Raw genomic sequence first — 16,785 nt, 5'->3', positions numbered from 1 at the left:
ACCAATTGCATATCTATATTATAAACTAGAGACATGGTGACTGTCATTCTCCATACGGTTTATTATATTTCTTGATCGAAAGTGAACTGATGAATCATATAAGTAAACTACTTATCAGGGTATGACCATACACTTCTTCAATTCCACTTATCAAGTGGTCGATGATATGAGCTCACTGTTAGGTGAGTGGTAATCCCTTCACTTTATCTATCGGCAACAACGTGTTCAACAATTCACCCAGCATACCCATATTTGGCATCCTGTTACGGACCTGTTAGGCAAATATCAAAGTGAGCGGGATTCCACGTCGTTTACTATGATAAAATTAGGTCTAGAGATAATAGAGTTCTACATGTAGAAAGATTAATGACAAGTCCACCATGAAACGTTTTAAAGCGGATCAGTGCAGTCCCGCATTGAGCTACATCAATGCATATCTGTATTCATATATGACTATACAAGTGTTGCAATGGTGATCCAACGCCACTACACAGATACTGGGCGCATAGACCTTTAGTTATATTCATTCCCATGAATAGAACAAGTCTCAGACAAGTTTGTGATTGTCAATCAATGGATACTTCATATATATAATGTTTAACACATTCCAGAATCAATGCCTATGAACTAGGGCACGCCAACAGTTTCCCACATCCATGATTTCTCTCCCACCTTCTTTTCCACCAAATCTGAACACAACAATTCTTTTTTGTTATAAATAGTTGTGTGATTCATGTTTTCATGATTCAATTTCCTTACTGCTTTCTAAAATTTGATCCTGAGCTAATTTGAGTGTACAAAGACCGAGTTCGTGCTGTGCAATACGAACTCGTATTACGAGTGAGCTGTTTTATCCTGAAGGCAATCAGAATTTAATCTGCTTATACTTTCAGGTAGTTTTGCAAACGTATTAAAGAAAACGACATAATCCGCAACTCTGCCAATTACTTTGTTCGGTATTTTTTTATGTTTTTCCAAATTCTGTTCTAATAAAGACTAATACATCACTTTCTTAGTGAGAATTCACTTTGTTGTATAAATACAATGTAAAACCGATATTGATCTTAATGAGAAGTAATATAGATTTTTACTTTTTAGTACGATTTTCTTTTTCCAACCAGTTTGTTAGTCACTATTTTAATGATTTTTTTATATTAATTTTATTTAAATAAAAATGAAATTACTTATTAAAATAAAATGAAGTTTAGTTACATTTTTGAAATTCACTACCAACTTCAATTACCAACCGAAGAACTTTGTTAAAGAAGCTAGATTGACAATTATGCCCTGAAAGCCTAATTGCCGATGTGGACGCAGCAGAGGGCAAAGGGGAGAAGTATTCACACCGCTCGCGCATTTCTCTTCTGCCCACCAAAAAGAAAGAAGAATTTTACCAAACAGACCATATAAATCATCTCCCTCTTTTCCTTCCTCACTATCATCAACACATAAAAAGTCTACACTCAATTCATCTTCTCTCTCACCTTAGGGTTTCTCTTTTACCCCCTTCCAACCGAATCTCTTCTTTATCACAATCCCTGATTGTGCCAATTTCTCTTTGGTTCCAACTGCAATTTTTCGATTTTACATGTGAATTTTGTGGTTGCAGATTGGGCATTTTCTTTGGATTCTATTGCGCTAAACGCCAGCTCTTAATTCTCCCTGTCCACTTTTAAGGGTTTTTTCTTTTTCTTCCTTGCCGTCAGATGCAGATGATCATTACCCGATCCGGTGCCGCGTGATCGCGACCTCGGATTTAATCGGGGCGGTTCAGTTCTTGTATGGAAACTCGGAGCCGGAAGCGGGCGGAGGCCTCCTCAACAGCCCCTTCATCTTCCTCCTCCGGTCCCACCACTCGTGCTCAGAAACGTTCCCGCCTCTCTTCTGCCACTGCTACTTCTTCTTCCACCTCCACCACTGCCACCGTCACTGCTCCCTCAATTCCCTACACCCGTTCTCGCCCTGCTCGCTCTCATCCTGCACCTATGGACCCCAGTATCCCCGTTGAATCATCTTCCCGTTCTCGTCGTAACAAGAACGAATCTTCTGACAAAGGAAAGGAGAAAGAACATGAGGTTAGGGTTCGAGAGAATAGGGAAATTAGAGATAGAGAGAGGGATAGCTTTGGGTTGAATATGGAATCCGGAAATAATAACCCTAATGACGACGATGATAATGATAGCGAAGGTGGTGGCATCGGCACTTTCCATCAGAATTTAACTTCGGCCAGCAGTGCTCTACAAGGCCTATTGCGCAAGCTTGGGGCTGGGCTTGATGATCTGCTACCTTCCTCGGGATTGCCATCTGCTTCATCTTCGCATCAATCTGGGAGGCTGAAGAAGATTTTATCAGGATTGCGAGCTGATGGGGAGGAAGGTAAGCAAGTAGAGGCATTAACTCAGCTCTGTGAGATGCTATCAATAGGAACTGAGGAGTCGTTGAGTACCTTTTCTGTCGATTCTTTTGTGCCTGTGCTGGTTGGGTTGCTGAACCACGAGAGTAATCCGGACATAATGCTGCTTGCTGCTAGGGCAATTACGCATTTATGTGACGTCTTGCCTTCATCTTGTGCAGCTGTTGTGCACTACGGTGCTGTTTCCTGCTTTGTTGCAAGGTTGCTTACTATTGAATACATGGACTTGGCTGAACAGGTTTGTTTGTTGGATGTTCAAAAGAAGTTTGATTCCAAGAAATTAATGATTGTTTGTTGCACTCATATGTTCTTGCTTATTAGAGATGTTAATTTTGAACTATATATCTAGTTGGCAATCTGTTACAGTTGGAGCTTACTAAATATTGGTTGGTTACTGAAGTTTGTTTTTCTTTTTTTCGCAATGGAACAGTCCCTGCAAGCGCTTAAAAAGATATCTCAGGAGCATCCTACTGCATGTTTACGAGCTGGTGCTCTTATGGCAGTGCTTTCTTATTTGGATTTCTTCTCCACTGGAGTCCAGGTAACTGACGTGATTTTTGGTATTAGTTTTTTTTTTTTTAGTTTAAGCTTGGCGTCTTCAGTGTTATGAGGCATTTTTATGAAATTTGAACTTCATTCTATGGTATCAGCGGGTAGCTTTATCTACTGCTGCAAATATGTGCAAAAAACTCCCTTCAGATGCGGCTGACTTTGTGATGGAAGCAGTTCCTCTGTTGACAAATCTTCTTCAGTACCATGATGCTAAGGTATGGTTGGTAGCTTGTCCTGCATACAGCCAACTAAACTCTTTCAAATATCCTCACAAGTCATTTTCATTTATAATGATTGTAGGTATTAGAGCATGCTTCTGTTTGCCTGACTCGAATTTCTGAAGCATTTGCTTCTTCTCCGGACAAATTGGACGAACTTTGTAATCATGGATTGGTCACACAAGCTGCCTCTCTTATTTCCACCAGTAATGCTGGAGGTGGACAGGCATCTCTGAGCCCACCTACCTACACTGTAAGACCAGTGTGCGCTTGGAATTGTGATACAATTGATTTTAACTGGTATGCTAACTAGAGGCTTGCAGGGTTTAATTCGACTTCTATCCACATTTGCAAGTGGATCCCCTCTTGGAGCCAAAACCTTGCTTCTCCTTGGAATAAGTGGGATTCTCAAAGATATATTATCAGGTTCTGGTGTTTCTGCAAACTCTTCAGTTCCTCCAGCTCTAAGTAGACCGGCAGAGCAGGTGCTTGCTGCTGTTTCTTTTAATGGAAATTAGACTAGTTTGAGAAACTTACATGGAAGTGTGATATATTGTATTTTCTTCATAATTACTTGCATGATGAAAGTATTCATTTTTCCTTCTCAATTACATTTATTATGTAGACCAACCTTTCAAAATTCAAACTGCCAGCTTTGCCTGTTGATAAACATTTATACACCTTTCTATACCTTGGCTTTAGTCCAACATTCTAATCTTATTTAATCTTCATTTCTCTCTCTCTAGCTCTAGTCACACCTCAGACCTGTTTTCATCTCCAATATGTAATTGATATGGAATTTCCCAATGTTGATTATTGAAATGTTGTTACTTAATAGTTATTTGGTGGAAATCATAAACAAGTAGTTGGATATAAGTAGTTTGCTTTTCTTCTTATTCTTTCCTTTCTTTTCATTGCCTAGATTTTTGAGATTGTCAACCTAGCAAATGAGCTTCTCCCTCCACTTCCACATGGAACAATCTCTCTTCCTGCCAGCTCTAATATGTTTATGAAAGGACCTCTGGTAAAGAAATCACCTTCAAGCAGTACTGGGAAGAAAGATGATCTAAATGGAATTATTCCGGAGCTTTCAGCCCGAGAAAAATTATTAAAAGATCAGCCAGAGCTTTTACAGCAATTTGGAATGGATCTTCTTCCTGTTCTGATACAGGTTAGTTCGTGATGGTTTAGTTATATTTAGGTGCTTTCTCTCTTAGCGGATAACGATTGCAATTTTTTCCAAGCAGATATATGGTTCCAGTGTAAACAGTCCTGTTCGCCACAAGTGTCTTTCAGTTATCGGAAAGTTGATGTATTTCAGCAGCGCCGAGATGATTCAGTCCTTAATGAGTTTCACAAATATATCTAGGTAACTGGTCTAATACATGCATGAATCCTTGTTATGTTCTAGTTGTCTGCTGCACTGTAATTTATGTGTATTATTTGTTCTCTTAGTTTCTTAGCTGGTGTATTAGCATGGAAAGATCCTCATGTCTTGGTTCCAGCCCTCCAAATTGCTGAAATTCTTATGGAGAAGCTTCCTGGAATTTTTGCGAAGATGTTTATCAGAGAGGGTGTGGTTCATGCCGTAGATCAACTCATCTTAGCTGGAAATTCAAATGCCACTCCTATCCAAGCATCTCCTGCCGAGAAGGATAATGATTATGTATCTGGAACATCATCTCGTTCCAGGCGTTATAAACGTCGCAGTGGTAACTTGAATTCGGAGGGAAATTTATCAGAGGAATCCAAGAATCCTATTCCATCAACTGTTGGATCACCTCCAAATTCTATTGAAATCACAACAGTTAATTCCAGTCTTCGTGTGGCAGTAAGTGCATGTGCCAAGGCTTTTAAAGTCAAGTATTTTCCATCAGATCCTGGGTCTGCTGAAGTTGGAGTCACTGATGATCTTCTACAATTAAAAAATCTTTGCATGAAGCTGAATGCTGGTGTTGATGACCAAAAGACTAAAGCAAAAGGCAAATCTAAAACTTCTGAGGCTCGTAACTTTGAAAGCTCTGCTAGTAAAGAAGAATATTTGATTGGGGTGATTTCTGAGATACTGGCTGAACTAAGAAAAGGTGATGGTGTATCCACTTTTGAGTTTATTGGGAGTGGGGTTGTAGCAGCCTTGTTGAATTATTTTTCTTGTGGTTACTTCTCCAAGGAGAGAATTTCAGAAGCTAACCTATCCAGGCTTCGTCAACAAGCGCTTAAAAGATTTAAGCTATTTATTTCTCTTACCCTTCCTTCAAGTATTGATGAGGGGAATGCTGCTTCCATGTCTGTCTTGGTTCAGAAGCTGCAAAATGCCCTGTCATCATTAGAACGTTTTCCTGTTGTTTTGAGCCATTCATCTAGGTCATCGACTGGAAGTGCACGTCTCTCATCTGGGCTTAGTGCATTGTCTCAGCCTTTTAAGTTACGTCTCTGTCGAGCCCAGGGAGAAAAATCTCTCCGCGATTATTCTTCAAATGTAGTCCTTATTGATCCATTAGCAAGTTTATCAGCCGTTGAAGAGTTCCTTTGGCCTCGAGTTCAGCGGGGTGAATCTGGTCAGAAGCCCTCGGCTTCTGTTGGTAATTCTGAATCTGGCACCACACCCACAGGAGCTGGTGCATCATCTCCTTCTTCCACCCCCTCAGCCACTCGTCGTCATTCTTCAAGATCAAGATCAAGATCATCTGTTAACATTGGAGATTCGAATAGGAAGGAACCCTTGCAGGAGAAAAGCACCACAAGCTCATCAAAGGGAAAGGGGAAAGCTGTTTTTAAGCCTGCACAAGAGGAGTCAAAAGGACCGCAAACTAGAAATGTGACTCGTAGAAGAGCTTCTGTTGATAAAGATGCACATATAAAACCAGTTAACGGAGATTCAAGTTCTGAGGTATGGTATATACTGTATATGAGCATGTTATAATTATTTAAAGTTTTATTGACTACCAGTTATGTTACTTCAAGTTGCTCTAGCACTGTAGATATCCTTACTTCTTAATCTGTTTAGTACAATTGAAGTGCCTTACATTTGGAGAACTGTTATTCTGTCATTTGCTTTAAAGCGTTTCGATATCCTAAGATAAGCTGAATGTGTTTTTGTGAAGATAAAAAATGAACATGTGCTGAAGGTTTTTTTTCTTCCTCCTAGTGGGGTTAAGATTGGAAGTTGGATATGAATACATGGCATTTGGAGAATAGATATGCCTCATATGGACAGTTTTCCAGTCTCATTTTTCTCCAAGGAAGATGTGGCATAGAAACATGAGATGGCAAAACTTTGAATGTAGGCCACAGTGCCATGTATATCCAATTTCCAATCTTTATATCTGCTGCATTCCCTATAGAAGACTATCTAAGGGGAAAATTAGCTGCTTCCATCTCTATCTATGCGATTTTCATTGGTATTGGCGATTCATTTTTATGTATGGCTATGTTTACATCTTTTTTCTCTGTGAGACGCAGTGGGGAGTGTAATTTTAAGGCTGTATTTTACACTATATGCTTGCCATTCCTTGCACTGTTTTGGAGTTTTTGTTAGTTATCGAAGTAAATGATGGTCCCTAATCCATGGAATAGGAAAAGGAAGGAAGTGACTGATAAGTCAATTACCTACACTCATAGTCGTTAAAGGCGCAAGGCGCATAAAATAAAATAAAAATATATACTCTTTTACTAGTTAAGAGTAAACCAAAAAAACACACTTACGACCACACAAACAAAATAAAACCACATAAAAACATACTGCTCAATCATAAATGTCAAAAACACCAAATTAAGTTCATACTTCATAAAGACACTAACATATACTTCACGTCTTAACCTGGAGTACTTAAATATAACTAATGCTACTAAGCTATTAACAATTCATTGTAAAGCAGTTATTTGAAAAAGCAGTATTTCAAAAAACTAAAGCAGTTACAAAAAACTGTAAAAATAAAAAATTGTAAAAGGAACCTAAGTAAAACTGCGAGGCGCACCAGGCTCCATGCTCCAAGGCGCGAGTGAGGCGCACAAGGCGAGATCCTTTTGAACAGGGCCTCAGTTTCAAGGTTTAAGGCGCAAGACCTTGAGCCTTGCTCGAGGCGCACCTTTAACAACTATGCCTACATTTGGATGTTTAAAGGATAAAAAAATGCTTATGAATATTAAGGGCGAACTTGTCTTGGGGAAATTATATAATAGGGAGGGAGTTTATTCTTATAATATTGAAGGGATAACAGATAAAGGGCGGCCCGGTGCACTACGCTTCCCTGCTAAGCGAGGGTCCGGGGAGGGGGCCCACCACAAGGGTGTATTGGGGCAAGCCTTCCCCTGCCAATTTTTTTGGCAAGAGGCCGCCCCTAAGACTCGAACCCATGATCTCTCGGTCACGCGACAATAACGTTTACCGTTGCGCCAAGGCTCGCCCTCTTGAAGGGATAAAAGATAACTTAATAATAATACTTGCTTTAGTTTTTGGTTGACTCCCAAACAAAGGGTAGCTCTAATCCTATGAAGTGCTTATGAATATTAAGTGCGAACTTGTCTTGGGGAAATTATATAATAGGGAGGGAGTTTATTCTTATAATAGTGAAGGGATAACAGATAAAGGGCGGCCCGGTGCACTACGCGTCCCTGCTAAGCGAGGGTCCGGGGAGGGGGCCCACCACAAGGGTGTATTGGGGCAAGCCTTCCCCTGCCAATTTTTTTGGCAAGAGGCCGCCCCTAAGACTCGAACCCGTGACCTCTCGGTCACGCGACAAATAACGTTTACCGTTGCGCCAAGGCTCGCCCTCTTGAAGGGATACAAGATAACTTAATAATACTTGCTTTAGTTTTTGGTTGACTCCCAAACAAAGGGTAGCTCTAATCCTATGAAGTACTGACACGGATGCTCGTACAGGTACGAATAAGGCATACAACCATTTTAAAAAATTTGAGGTACGAGTATGACGGGGACACACCAAATTTTATATAAAATATGTATCATATATAATACATATATTACATTTGTAATGAAAAATTTAAAAGATATATGAACATATAAACCATAAATAACGTTTGTAAGAAGACATTAATTCATAAAAAAACATTTAATACTTCAAGCTATTTAAAATATCAAGTCTAAAGACTATTCCAAGGATTTGAATTGGAACCCACTGATTAATCATTGTTGTCGGATGTCATGGCTAGTTTTAGATTTAATGTGCGATTTGGGTTTTAGAATTGTCCTTAGCTAAACCTAAGTGGCTGGTAGTGACTGATTTGAGTTCTCTGTTTTGCTGTCTCAATTGAAGACTTTGTAATTAGGTTAGGGTTTTAATTTTTAGATTTTGATTTTCTTACAAATAAAAGGCTACGGCTTTTTTTTTTATTTCAACCCCCCTTTTTGTGAGGTTGTTTAAATGAAATCCCTATATTTTATCTAATTAACTCAGAATCTGTGTCCCCAAAGTGTCCATGCGTGTCCTCGTAGTGTTAGTCTCTCGTACATCAACCTCTTAGGAGTGTTGGTGCTTCATAGCTCTAATCTTTTGCTGTTTCCTTTTCTTAGCTCTTTTCTTTTAATGTTTTTCATTTTATCTTCATCCATAGTCATGCTCTACTTGTAGCTGGTCTAGAATGGAATAAATTTGCAAGGTTAACAATTGCAGTTTTTAAAGATATCTATGGTTATAACTTATAAGATATCAATGCTTCTGATGGAAGTCAGTAATTCTTATGACAATGTGCATAGGAAGCACCGACACGGGTACCCTTACGGTGCGGGTGCTGTAAATGGAATTTTTAAAAGATGAGATACGGGTGCGGTGGGGACACGCCATCTATATATATATATATATCTTGAATAACATTCGTAAGTCATAATAAGCCATAAATGACATGCATAATAAGTAACTTTTCATCAAAAAGAAACATTAAATACGTCAAACCATTTAAACTACCAAAAAAGGGGCTGCGCAAATATTCTTTTCTTTAGATGTTGATTTCTTTTTTATTAGGGTTTTATTTTATTTTTTTCATATATCAGAGGAATCCACTGCAAAATTATAAAAGAACCCCTATGTTCTACTTAATTAACTCATGAGCTGTGTCCCAGAAGTGTCCCCATATTAAAAAAATAAAGACGAGGGGACACTTATTTGGAGTGTCGGGTGCGTGTCCCGGAGTATCTGACACTCGTACTTTAACCTCCTAGAAGTTCAGTGCTTCTATGTATTCACATGTATGGCCAACTCTTCCCTTAAGATGTTTTTTAATGATTGTTTGAGTATCAATGAACTACTAGTTGAGCTTGCATGATATGTAGGGGATGAACCAGCCTGTAATGGCATGCTTCTAGGCCAATATATGCAGTCAACAAGACTACTCAACTAAATTTGAGAAGTAGTTTTAACTTTGAGAGAAGATAGAACAATGAAGCTATGAACACAATATTGAATTTTGCATGAAATAATACTGTGTTAACTTTGTTTTTCTGTTTTTTATTCTCTGTCAGGATGAAGAATTGGATATATCTCCTGTTGAAATTGACGATGCTTTGGTAATTGAAGATGATGATGTTTCTGACGATGATGATGATGACCACGATGATGTAATTTTCTGAATTGCTCATCTTAACTCAGATGCTCATATGTGACTTTTCCCTTATTCTCTAGCTTCCTTTTCAAATTTTCTTCATATTCCCCGTTCTGTGTTTCCCTTTGTAAATGTTTGTAGATGGGAATGAGGCTCGTTAGGTCATATTATTTGATAGTATATTACGATCTCTTTTTTTGGGGGGTTGTTGGCCATGATTTATAGTTACGATTTAATCTGCAATTTAGCGGGGCATCCCAGAACTTAGTTGAAATTGCATTAGTGCCCTAGCATATGCTTTATGGTTTTTTTCATCCCTTTGCATGTGTTGGTAGAGGGGAATGAGGCTGGTTAGGTCATATTATTTGATAGTATATTACGATCTCTTTTATTTTTAGGGTTGTTAGCCAAGATTTATAGTTATTATTTTGCCCACTGAACTTGTCCAAAAAGCTTGATTGCCCCTTGAACTTTCAAAGTGTCCCGATAGCCCCTCAACTTGCATAAAATGTCCAGTTAGCCCCTCAAACTCGTGTAAAATGTAATCAATTAATCACTCAGTTGCAAAAAAAGTAAGTTGCATGCTGAAGATGTATTGCACGCCTCTTAAAAAAAACTAAAACGACCTTATGCGGTTCTAATATTAGAGAAGACAAGTTCTGCCGTTGAGCAAGTAAGAACTTTCTTTTTAATCTATTATGTGAATTATGTAATAACATTCTGGCGCGTGCAATGCATCTTCCCCATGCAACCTACTTTTTTTGCAACAGTGTGATATATCGATTACATTTTACGCAAGTTGAGGAGGCTATCTAGACACTTCGACAAGTTCAGGGGGCAAGTGATGTATTAAGCCTATTATTTAATCTTCAATTTAGCGGCGCATCCAAAACTTAGCTAAAATTGCATTAGTCCCCTAGCATATGCTTTATGGTTTTTTTTTTTTTTTTTTTTTTTGTCATTCAACTTTTTTCCTAGTAGGGTTTTATTTCAATTGCTCATGCGTACACTTCAGTTGAGAATTGGTTGCGAGGATGATTAATTTGGTTGGTACTCAGCTTATTGTGAAAAAATAAAATGGATTAAATTTTAACTTCTAATCCTCGAGTGGTTTTGAGTTTGGGGTATTGAATGTTGATGTCTGTTGTCAACTGTATAAATGAGTGAATAGTTTTTATATGAAGAAATATATTTCAAATGTATTTCATTGAATTTGTCTTCTTGGGTGATTTTTAATATGTACATGAGGTAATTTTATTTCTTAAATTAAAATATTTTAGTGATTTTGTTTATTTTTTCGGATCCCATGCTAGGTGATAGGAAATATGTTTTAAATTTAATATTGAAACGATAGATGGTTGGACAAGGATGGAAATATAAGTAGATTGGAATACATATTAACTTAGAGACCACCTTGTTTTATTAAATAATTTTACTATTGATGAAGCTATCTCTAAAGATCTGTTTTCCTTGTGACAAAATATGGGTCAAAGGAAAGACGGTGATAGTTAGATATACTAGGGTAATTTATTAAGTCTACTTATCTTGTTTGAATGCATATTGGACAATGTTACACATCATTTAGATACTAGGGTAATTTTGTAAATGTACTTTTGTTTTGTCAGCTTATTGGATAATGTTACACGTCATTCAATTATATTTGCATTGTTTTATTGTTTTAGTTTTATAATTGTGATAAGTTGGACTCTTATTATTTATTTACTAGTTTCTGTTACCTTGTATACATATTTTTGATTTTGTTGCTGTCAGGTTCTTCGAGATGATTCGCTACCACTTTGCATGCCTGAAAAAGTTCATGATGTAAAGTTGGGTGATGCACCAGAAGATAGCAGTGGTGCACCAGGTACAAGTGATAGCCAAACCATTCCTGCTTCTGGTTCCAGCAGCAGAGCAGCCACTCTTAGGGGCTCAGAATCTAATGAATTCAGGGGTGGTAGCTCTTATGGCTCAAGGGGTGCAATGTCTTTTGCTGCAGCTGCGATGGCTGGCCTTGGGACTGCTAATGGTAGAGGTTTCAGAAGTAGAGATCGACAAGGACGTCACCTACTTGGTAGTTCTAGTGATCCTCCAAAATTGATCTTTACTGCTGGTGGGAAGATGCTCAATAGGCATTTGACTATCTATCAGGCCATCCAACGACAACTTGTGCTGGATGAGGAGGATGATGACCGGTATGCCGGTAGTGATTTCATCTCTAGTGATGGAAGTAGGCTTTGGAGTGATATATATACCATTACATACCAGAGGGCAGATGGGCAATCTGATAGACTTGCTGTTGGGGGCTCAAATTCTGCTACTGCATTGAAGTCTGCAAAAACTGGTTCTTCCAATTTGAACTCTGACATCCAGCTGCATCGTATGTCTCTTCTAGATAGCATCTTACAAGGGGAACTTCCTTGTGATCTGGAGAAATCAAACCCTACTTATAATATCTTGGCGCTCCTACGTGTACTTGAAGGCTTGAACCAGCTGGCACCACGTCTCAGAGCCCAGTTAGTTTCAGACAATTTTTCTGAAGGGAAAATATCAAGTTTGAAGGAGCTGAATCCTACAGGTGATAGGGTTGCTGCTGAGGAATTTATCAACAACAAGCTCACTCCTAAGCTAGCTCGTCAAATACAGGATGCGCTTGCATTATGCAGCGGGAGTCTTCCATCATGGTGTTATCAGTTGACGAAAGCATGTCCATTCTTGTTCCCTTTTGAGACACGTCGTCAGTATTTCTATTCTACAGCTTTTGGCTTGTCTAGGGCACTATCTCGCCTTCAGCAGCAACAGGGTGCTGATGGTCATGGATCAATGACTGAAAGAGAGGTCAGGGTTGGGAGATTACAGCGTCAGAAAGTTCGTGTTTCACGAAACCGCATTTTGGATTCTGCTGCCAAAGTGATGGAGATGTATTCCAGTCAGAAGGCAGTGCTTGAAGTAGAATATTTTGGTGAAGTTGGGACAGGGTTGGGCCCAACCTTAGAGTTCTATACGCTTTTGAGTCATGATCTGCAGAAAGCTGCACTTGGAATGTGGAGGTCAACTTCATCTCATAAACCTTCAATGGAAATTGATAATGACGGAAACAAGGATGGGAAATTCAATAGTAGCACTGGTGCTGTGGGTGACGAGGATGTTGTTCAAGCTCCACTTGGCTTGTTTCCTCGTCCTTGGCCTCCAAGTGCTGAAGTTTCTGAGGGCAGCCATTTATATAAGGTCATAGAGAACTTTCGGCTTCTTGGACGTGTGATGGCAAAAGCTCTTCAAGATGGACGCCTTCTTGATCTGTCACTTTCGGCAGCATTTTACAAGCTTGTGCTTGGTCAAGTAAGTGAAATCTTATTGATGTGCATTACTTTTTGTGGATTTGGTTAGTAGGGCCACTACTCACATCTCATGGTACTATATTAAATCCATTTCAGGAGCTTGATCTGTATGACATTCTCTCATTTGATGTGGACTTTGGGAAGGTTTTGCAAGAATTGCATGCCCTTGTTTGCAGGAAACATTTCATGGAATCTTTGAGAAGTGATTCTGATGATATTGCTGATTTGCATTTCCGTGGGACACCCATTGAAGATCTCTGCTTGGATTTTAGCCTTCCTGGTTATCCTGACTACATTTTGAAACCTGGAGATGAAACTGTAAAATGACATATTAGCTTCCCTTTTTCTCAATTGTGCTTCCTACATTATTACTTCCTATATTAATTTACTTTGCAACTCTTAAATTCTTTAGGTTGATAAGAATAACTTAGAGGAGTACATATCTTTGGTGGTTGATGCGACTATGAAGACAGGCATTATGCGACAGATGGAAGCATTTAGAGCTGGGTTTAATCAGGTGGTTTTTATTTTTTTTATTTATGGTTTTAACTTGCTGACAGATTGAGTTTTTGCATAGTCTGGGACACTGGTCCTGTGCATGGATCCTTAAATTTATTATTGAAAATGGTACTGGTATTTGATTTCTTGTTATCATGATATTGATATTCTGTAATTGTTTTTGTGCATATGCAATAGGTTTTTGACATCACTTCATTGCAAATATTTTCTCCGAAAGAATTAGACTATTTGCTTTGTGGACGTCGAGAGTTGTGGGAGGTAAATTTCCTTCTTTCTTTTTTACGACTGGATTCATTATTATAAAATTTTCTGATTGAATTTGGCTGCAGACGGAGACCCTTGTCGATCATATTAAGTTCGACCATGGATACACAGCCAAGAGCCCTGCAATTCTTAATGTATGATTTTTTTTTTTTTTTGTTTGTTTGTTTGTTGAAGAGTTCTTGGCACAAGTTATATTGTAAGAACTGACACGATCCTTATTATTCTTATTGTGTCTATAGTTGCTGGAGATTATGGGAGAGTTCACTCCAGAGCAACAGCGTTCTTTCTGCCAGTTTGTTACTGGTGCACCAAGGTTACCACCTGGAGGTCTAGCTGTGCTAAATCCAAAATTAACTATTGTTAGAAAGGTAAAATACAGATTCTATGATATTTCATTTTTACTACTGTATTGCTTTTTAGTCCAATAGTTAGTGTTTCACATGCATAGTACTTCATTTTCTTTTTAATTTTCAAGTTCTTAATTGTTGATTGACTTTTCTCATTCAACAATTGTTGTTATTTTGAATCTCTATATGTATGTTATGATCATAAAATGATTTGCTAGAGTGAACTAATTATTTGAGCTATGGTGAGGAACCTTCGTGACAAGAAGTTTATGAGTCTGAGTAAGGAAGGCAAGGGCTTTTAACCAGATCCTGCCTTTAAGCCTCTAAAATCAAAGGATACATGGCCGAGAGGAATTGTAGTAAACATGGAATTGAAAAGATCACAATTCTGTGAAGTTTACTGAATCTTTTTTATGAGTTTCTGAATTAACAGTTTCTAGATTTCAATATAAATAAGAGAAAGTAGTTAAAATTCACCAAAATTTGAGTTTGTCTATTATAGCCAGTAAGTCAGATTCTTTTCTTTTATTCTAATTCTAATTGATAAGAGCGATGAAGTTGGAAGTTTCAAGTTCATTCGGTGTGGTTAACACAAGTGAACTTCGGTAGAAATTGAACCTTTTATATTCACTGTCTAGTAAAGTATGCTAGATTTTCTCTTGTTGTGCATTGTTAGTCATTTAGGACATGTTGCTGTGCATGACCGTTTGGTGCCTGTATGCTGCAGCATTCTTCATCGGCAGTGAATAATGCAACGAATGGAAGTGGGGCTTCAGAGTTGGCGGATGACGACTTGCCTAGTGTTATGACCTGTGCTAATTACCTGAAGCTTCCTCCATACTCCACCAAGGTATCTATCGAATTAGGTGAATTTGAGTTAGTTTCCGCTGAAAGTAGTGGTGCTAATATAATAATAAATGGTTGTTATATGAACAGGAAATAATGTACAAGAAACTAGTGTACGCAATCAATGAAGGACAGGGATCTTTTGATTTGTCATGAGTTTGGACTAACTGGTTGAATGATGTATATTGTATCACAAAGAGACTCCGTTTTTTCCTGGATAAATTTGATATAGGAAGTAGCACCAGTTCTGCTCAATAATGGCTTCTTTTTGGTGGGCCCCCCCCTGTAAAACTAGTGGTGTCATCAAGGTCAGTTTCTAAAATTTTGTGGAATGTGTCATTAGGTCCAATTTTATACCACAGGATCTGATGGATGGAATGCATTTGTTGTGGTAGGCTGGCTGGGTAAATTCTTTTTGTATTCAAGATCCCCCCTTTAAAATGTCAGTTAAATCTTTGTTCAGGTTTGGATTGCCGCATTTGGAGGGCTTGTCAGCTGCTAATGCCTTTTGTATATATAATTTAGGAATTTCATTTTTACCCCCAAATATTTAGTATGTAAGCCATTAAACAATCGAATGGGAAAAATAATACATCAAAATATTAATCACCATTTTCCTCTTATTATTATTATTATTATTTTGGTCTTTGTTCATTAAGTTCAATTTTGCTATGTTCTTGAATGGGTTCATTGTAAGAACGCAGTAGAGAGTAGAGTAGGCCATCGGATTTCATACTTTAACTAGCAAAGTAAAACCTGACAAATTCCTAAGAACAATAACAAACCATGTCAAATCACATGCACGAGTTGAGCGCAGAGAATATTCTTCTCTAAGATGTTTTTTGAGATCGTTATTATTAGTTTTTATGGTTTGAAGTAGCATGTGTTGAACTAGTTCTTGATATTTACGCTATAGTTGCTCTCTATTTGCTATTGTGGTTGTTTTCATATTTTCTTCTATTACAGCTTAGTGTCCCAGAGCTATTTTCTGACCTGTGCGACACTTAGGCGAACTAGTTATCAAAGTCGACTAAGTAAGCTTATCAATGAGATTTAGAAGAGCGAAAGATAGTTCCCATCCTATGATGGGATTCAGAAGAGTTGAAAGATGGGTTGTATGCACTTGGGACGATTAGGGGATTTGGATACAACACTACAATGGGACGATTAGGGGATTTGGATACAACACTTCAAATTTTCTTATAATAATATGATAAAATGTATTACAAAGGTCCTCTCTAAAGTCAGTTTACAATGGCCTAAACCTCTGTTCATCCTCTCTAAAGTTAGTTTACAATGACCTATCCTTTATTCATAGTGTTAGTATGGACCTAAAAATAGTCTAAGTGCTTTAACATTTATTAACATTTCTTTTGGGCTTATTGCCCAACTACGTTTGTAGCACAAGCCCGATAGTGCTCGCAGGTTGATTCACATGGGTTTTTGGATAGGCTTAAAATAACCCAAATAATCCCACCATGGGTTTTTGGATAGCCTTAAAATAACCCAAATAATTCCACCATATATAACCTCTAGATATGTCATTAGATGGCTAGTGTTGAATGGAACATCTGAACAGCCAGTTCATCCTACCTCGAACTTAGTACAAGGATTATTATAGGGCGGGGCATATTTTGCCTTGGAATTTTCGGTTGTGAACAATGTTTGGGGAATTCTGTCTTCCTTTTGGTTTTTGAACTTTGTTTCACCTCCTTTGTGCTTGCTGACAATGC

At 38.1% G+C, this 16,785-nt stretch overlaps 1 protein-coding gene across 3 annotated transcripts; it reads left to right on the top strand.

The window, feature by feature from the left end:
* Window positions 1-1,404: 1,404 nt before the first annotated feature.
* Window positions 1,405-15,675, top strand: LOC136222015 (E3 ubiquitin-protein ligase UPL3). 3 transcript variants are annotated; one of them, XR_010685462.1, is made up of 18 exons: window positions 1,405-2,651; window positions 2,844-2,954; window positions 3,064-3,180; window positions 3,266-3,436; window positions 3,507-3,668; window positions 4,106-4,354; window positions 4,431-4,552; window positions 4,639-6,073; window positions 9,662-9,757; window positions 11,512-13,077; window positions 13,173-13,394; window positions 13,489-13,593; window positions 13,773-13,853; window positions 13,925-13,993; window positions 14,099-14,227; window positions 14,934-15,056; window positions 15,143-15,360; window positions 15,516-15,675. XR_010685462.1 is itself a non-coding variant. In XM_066009495.1 (17 exons), exons 1-17 carry the CDS (start codon window positions 1,782-1,784, stop codon window positions 15,206-15,208), a joined length of 5,694 nt encoding a protein of 1,897 aa, XP_065865567.1. In that variant the 5' UTR covers window positions 1,405-1,781; the 3' UTR covers window positions 15,209-15,675. The 3 variants fall into 3 exon arrangements, 1 of the variants encoding a protein (XP_065865567.1); XR_010685461.1 differs by having other exon boundaries at window positions 15,448-15,675; XM_066009495.1 differs by having other exon boundaries at window positions 15,143-15,675.
* The last annotated feature ends 1,110 nt before the right edge of the window (window positions 15,676-16,785 follow it).

Source organism: Euphorbia lathyris, chromosome 3 (assembly GCF_963576675.1).
Source record: "Euphorbia lathyris chromosome 3, ddEupLath1.1, whole genome shotgun sequence".
NCBI classification, from domain to species: domain Eukaryota; kingdom Viridiplantae; phylum Streptophyta; class Magnoliopsida; order Malpighiales; family Euphorbiaceae; genus Euphorbia; species Euphorbia lathyris.
Note: the sequence above shows the minus strand (reverse complement) of the source record. Positions and strands in the feature narration are given on the sequence as shown.

Bases quoted from the DNA above. Each gene is read 5' to 3' on its own strand.
- LOC136222015 (XM_066009495.1), top strand. From the start codon at position 1,782: ATGGAAACTCGGAGCCGGAAGCGGGCGGAGGCCTCCTCAACAGCCCCT. The intron at 3,437-3,506 runs GTAAGACCAGTG...AGAGGCTTGCAG, and splicing joins TGAGCCCACCTACCTACACT to GGTTTAATTCGACTTCTATC. The intron at 6,074-9,661 runs GTATGGTATATA...ATTCTCTGTCAG, and splicing joins ACGGAGATTCAAGTTCTGAG to GATGAAGAATTGGATATATC.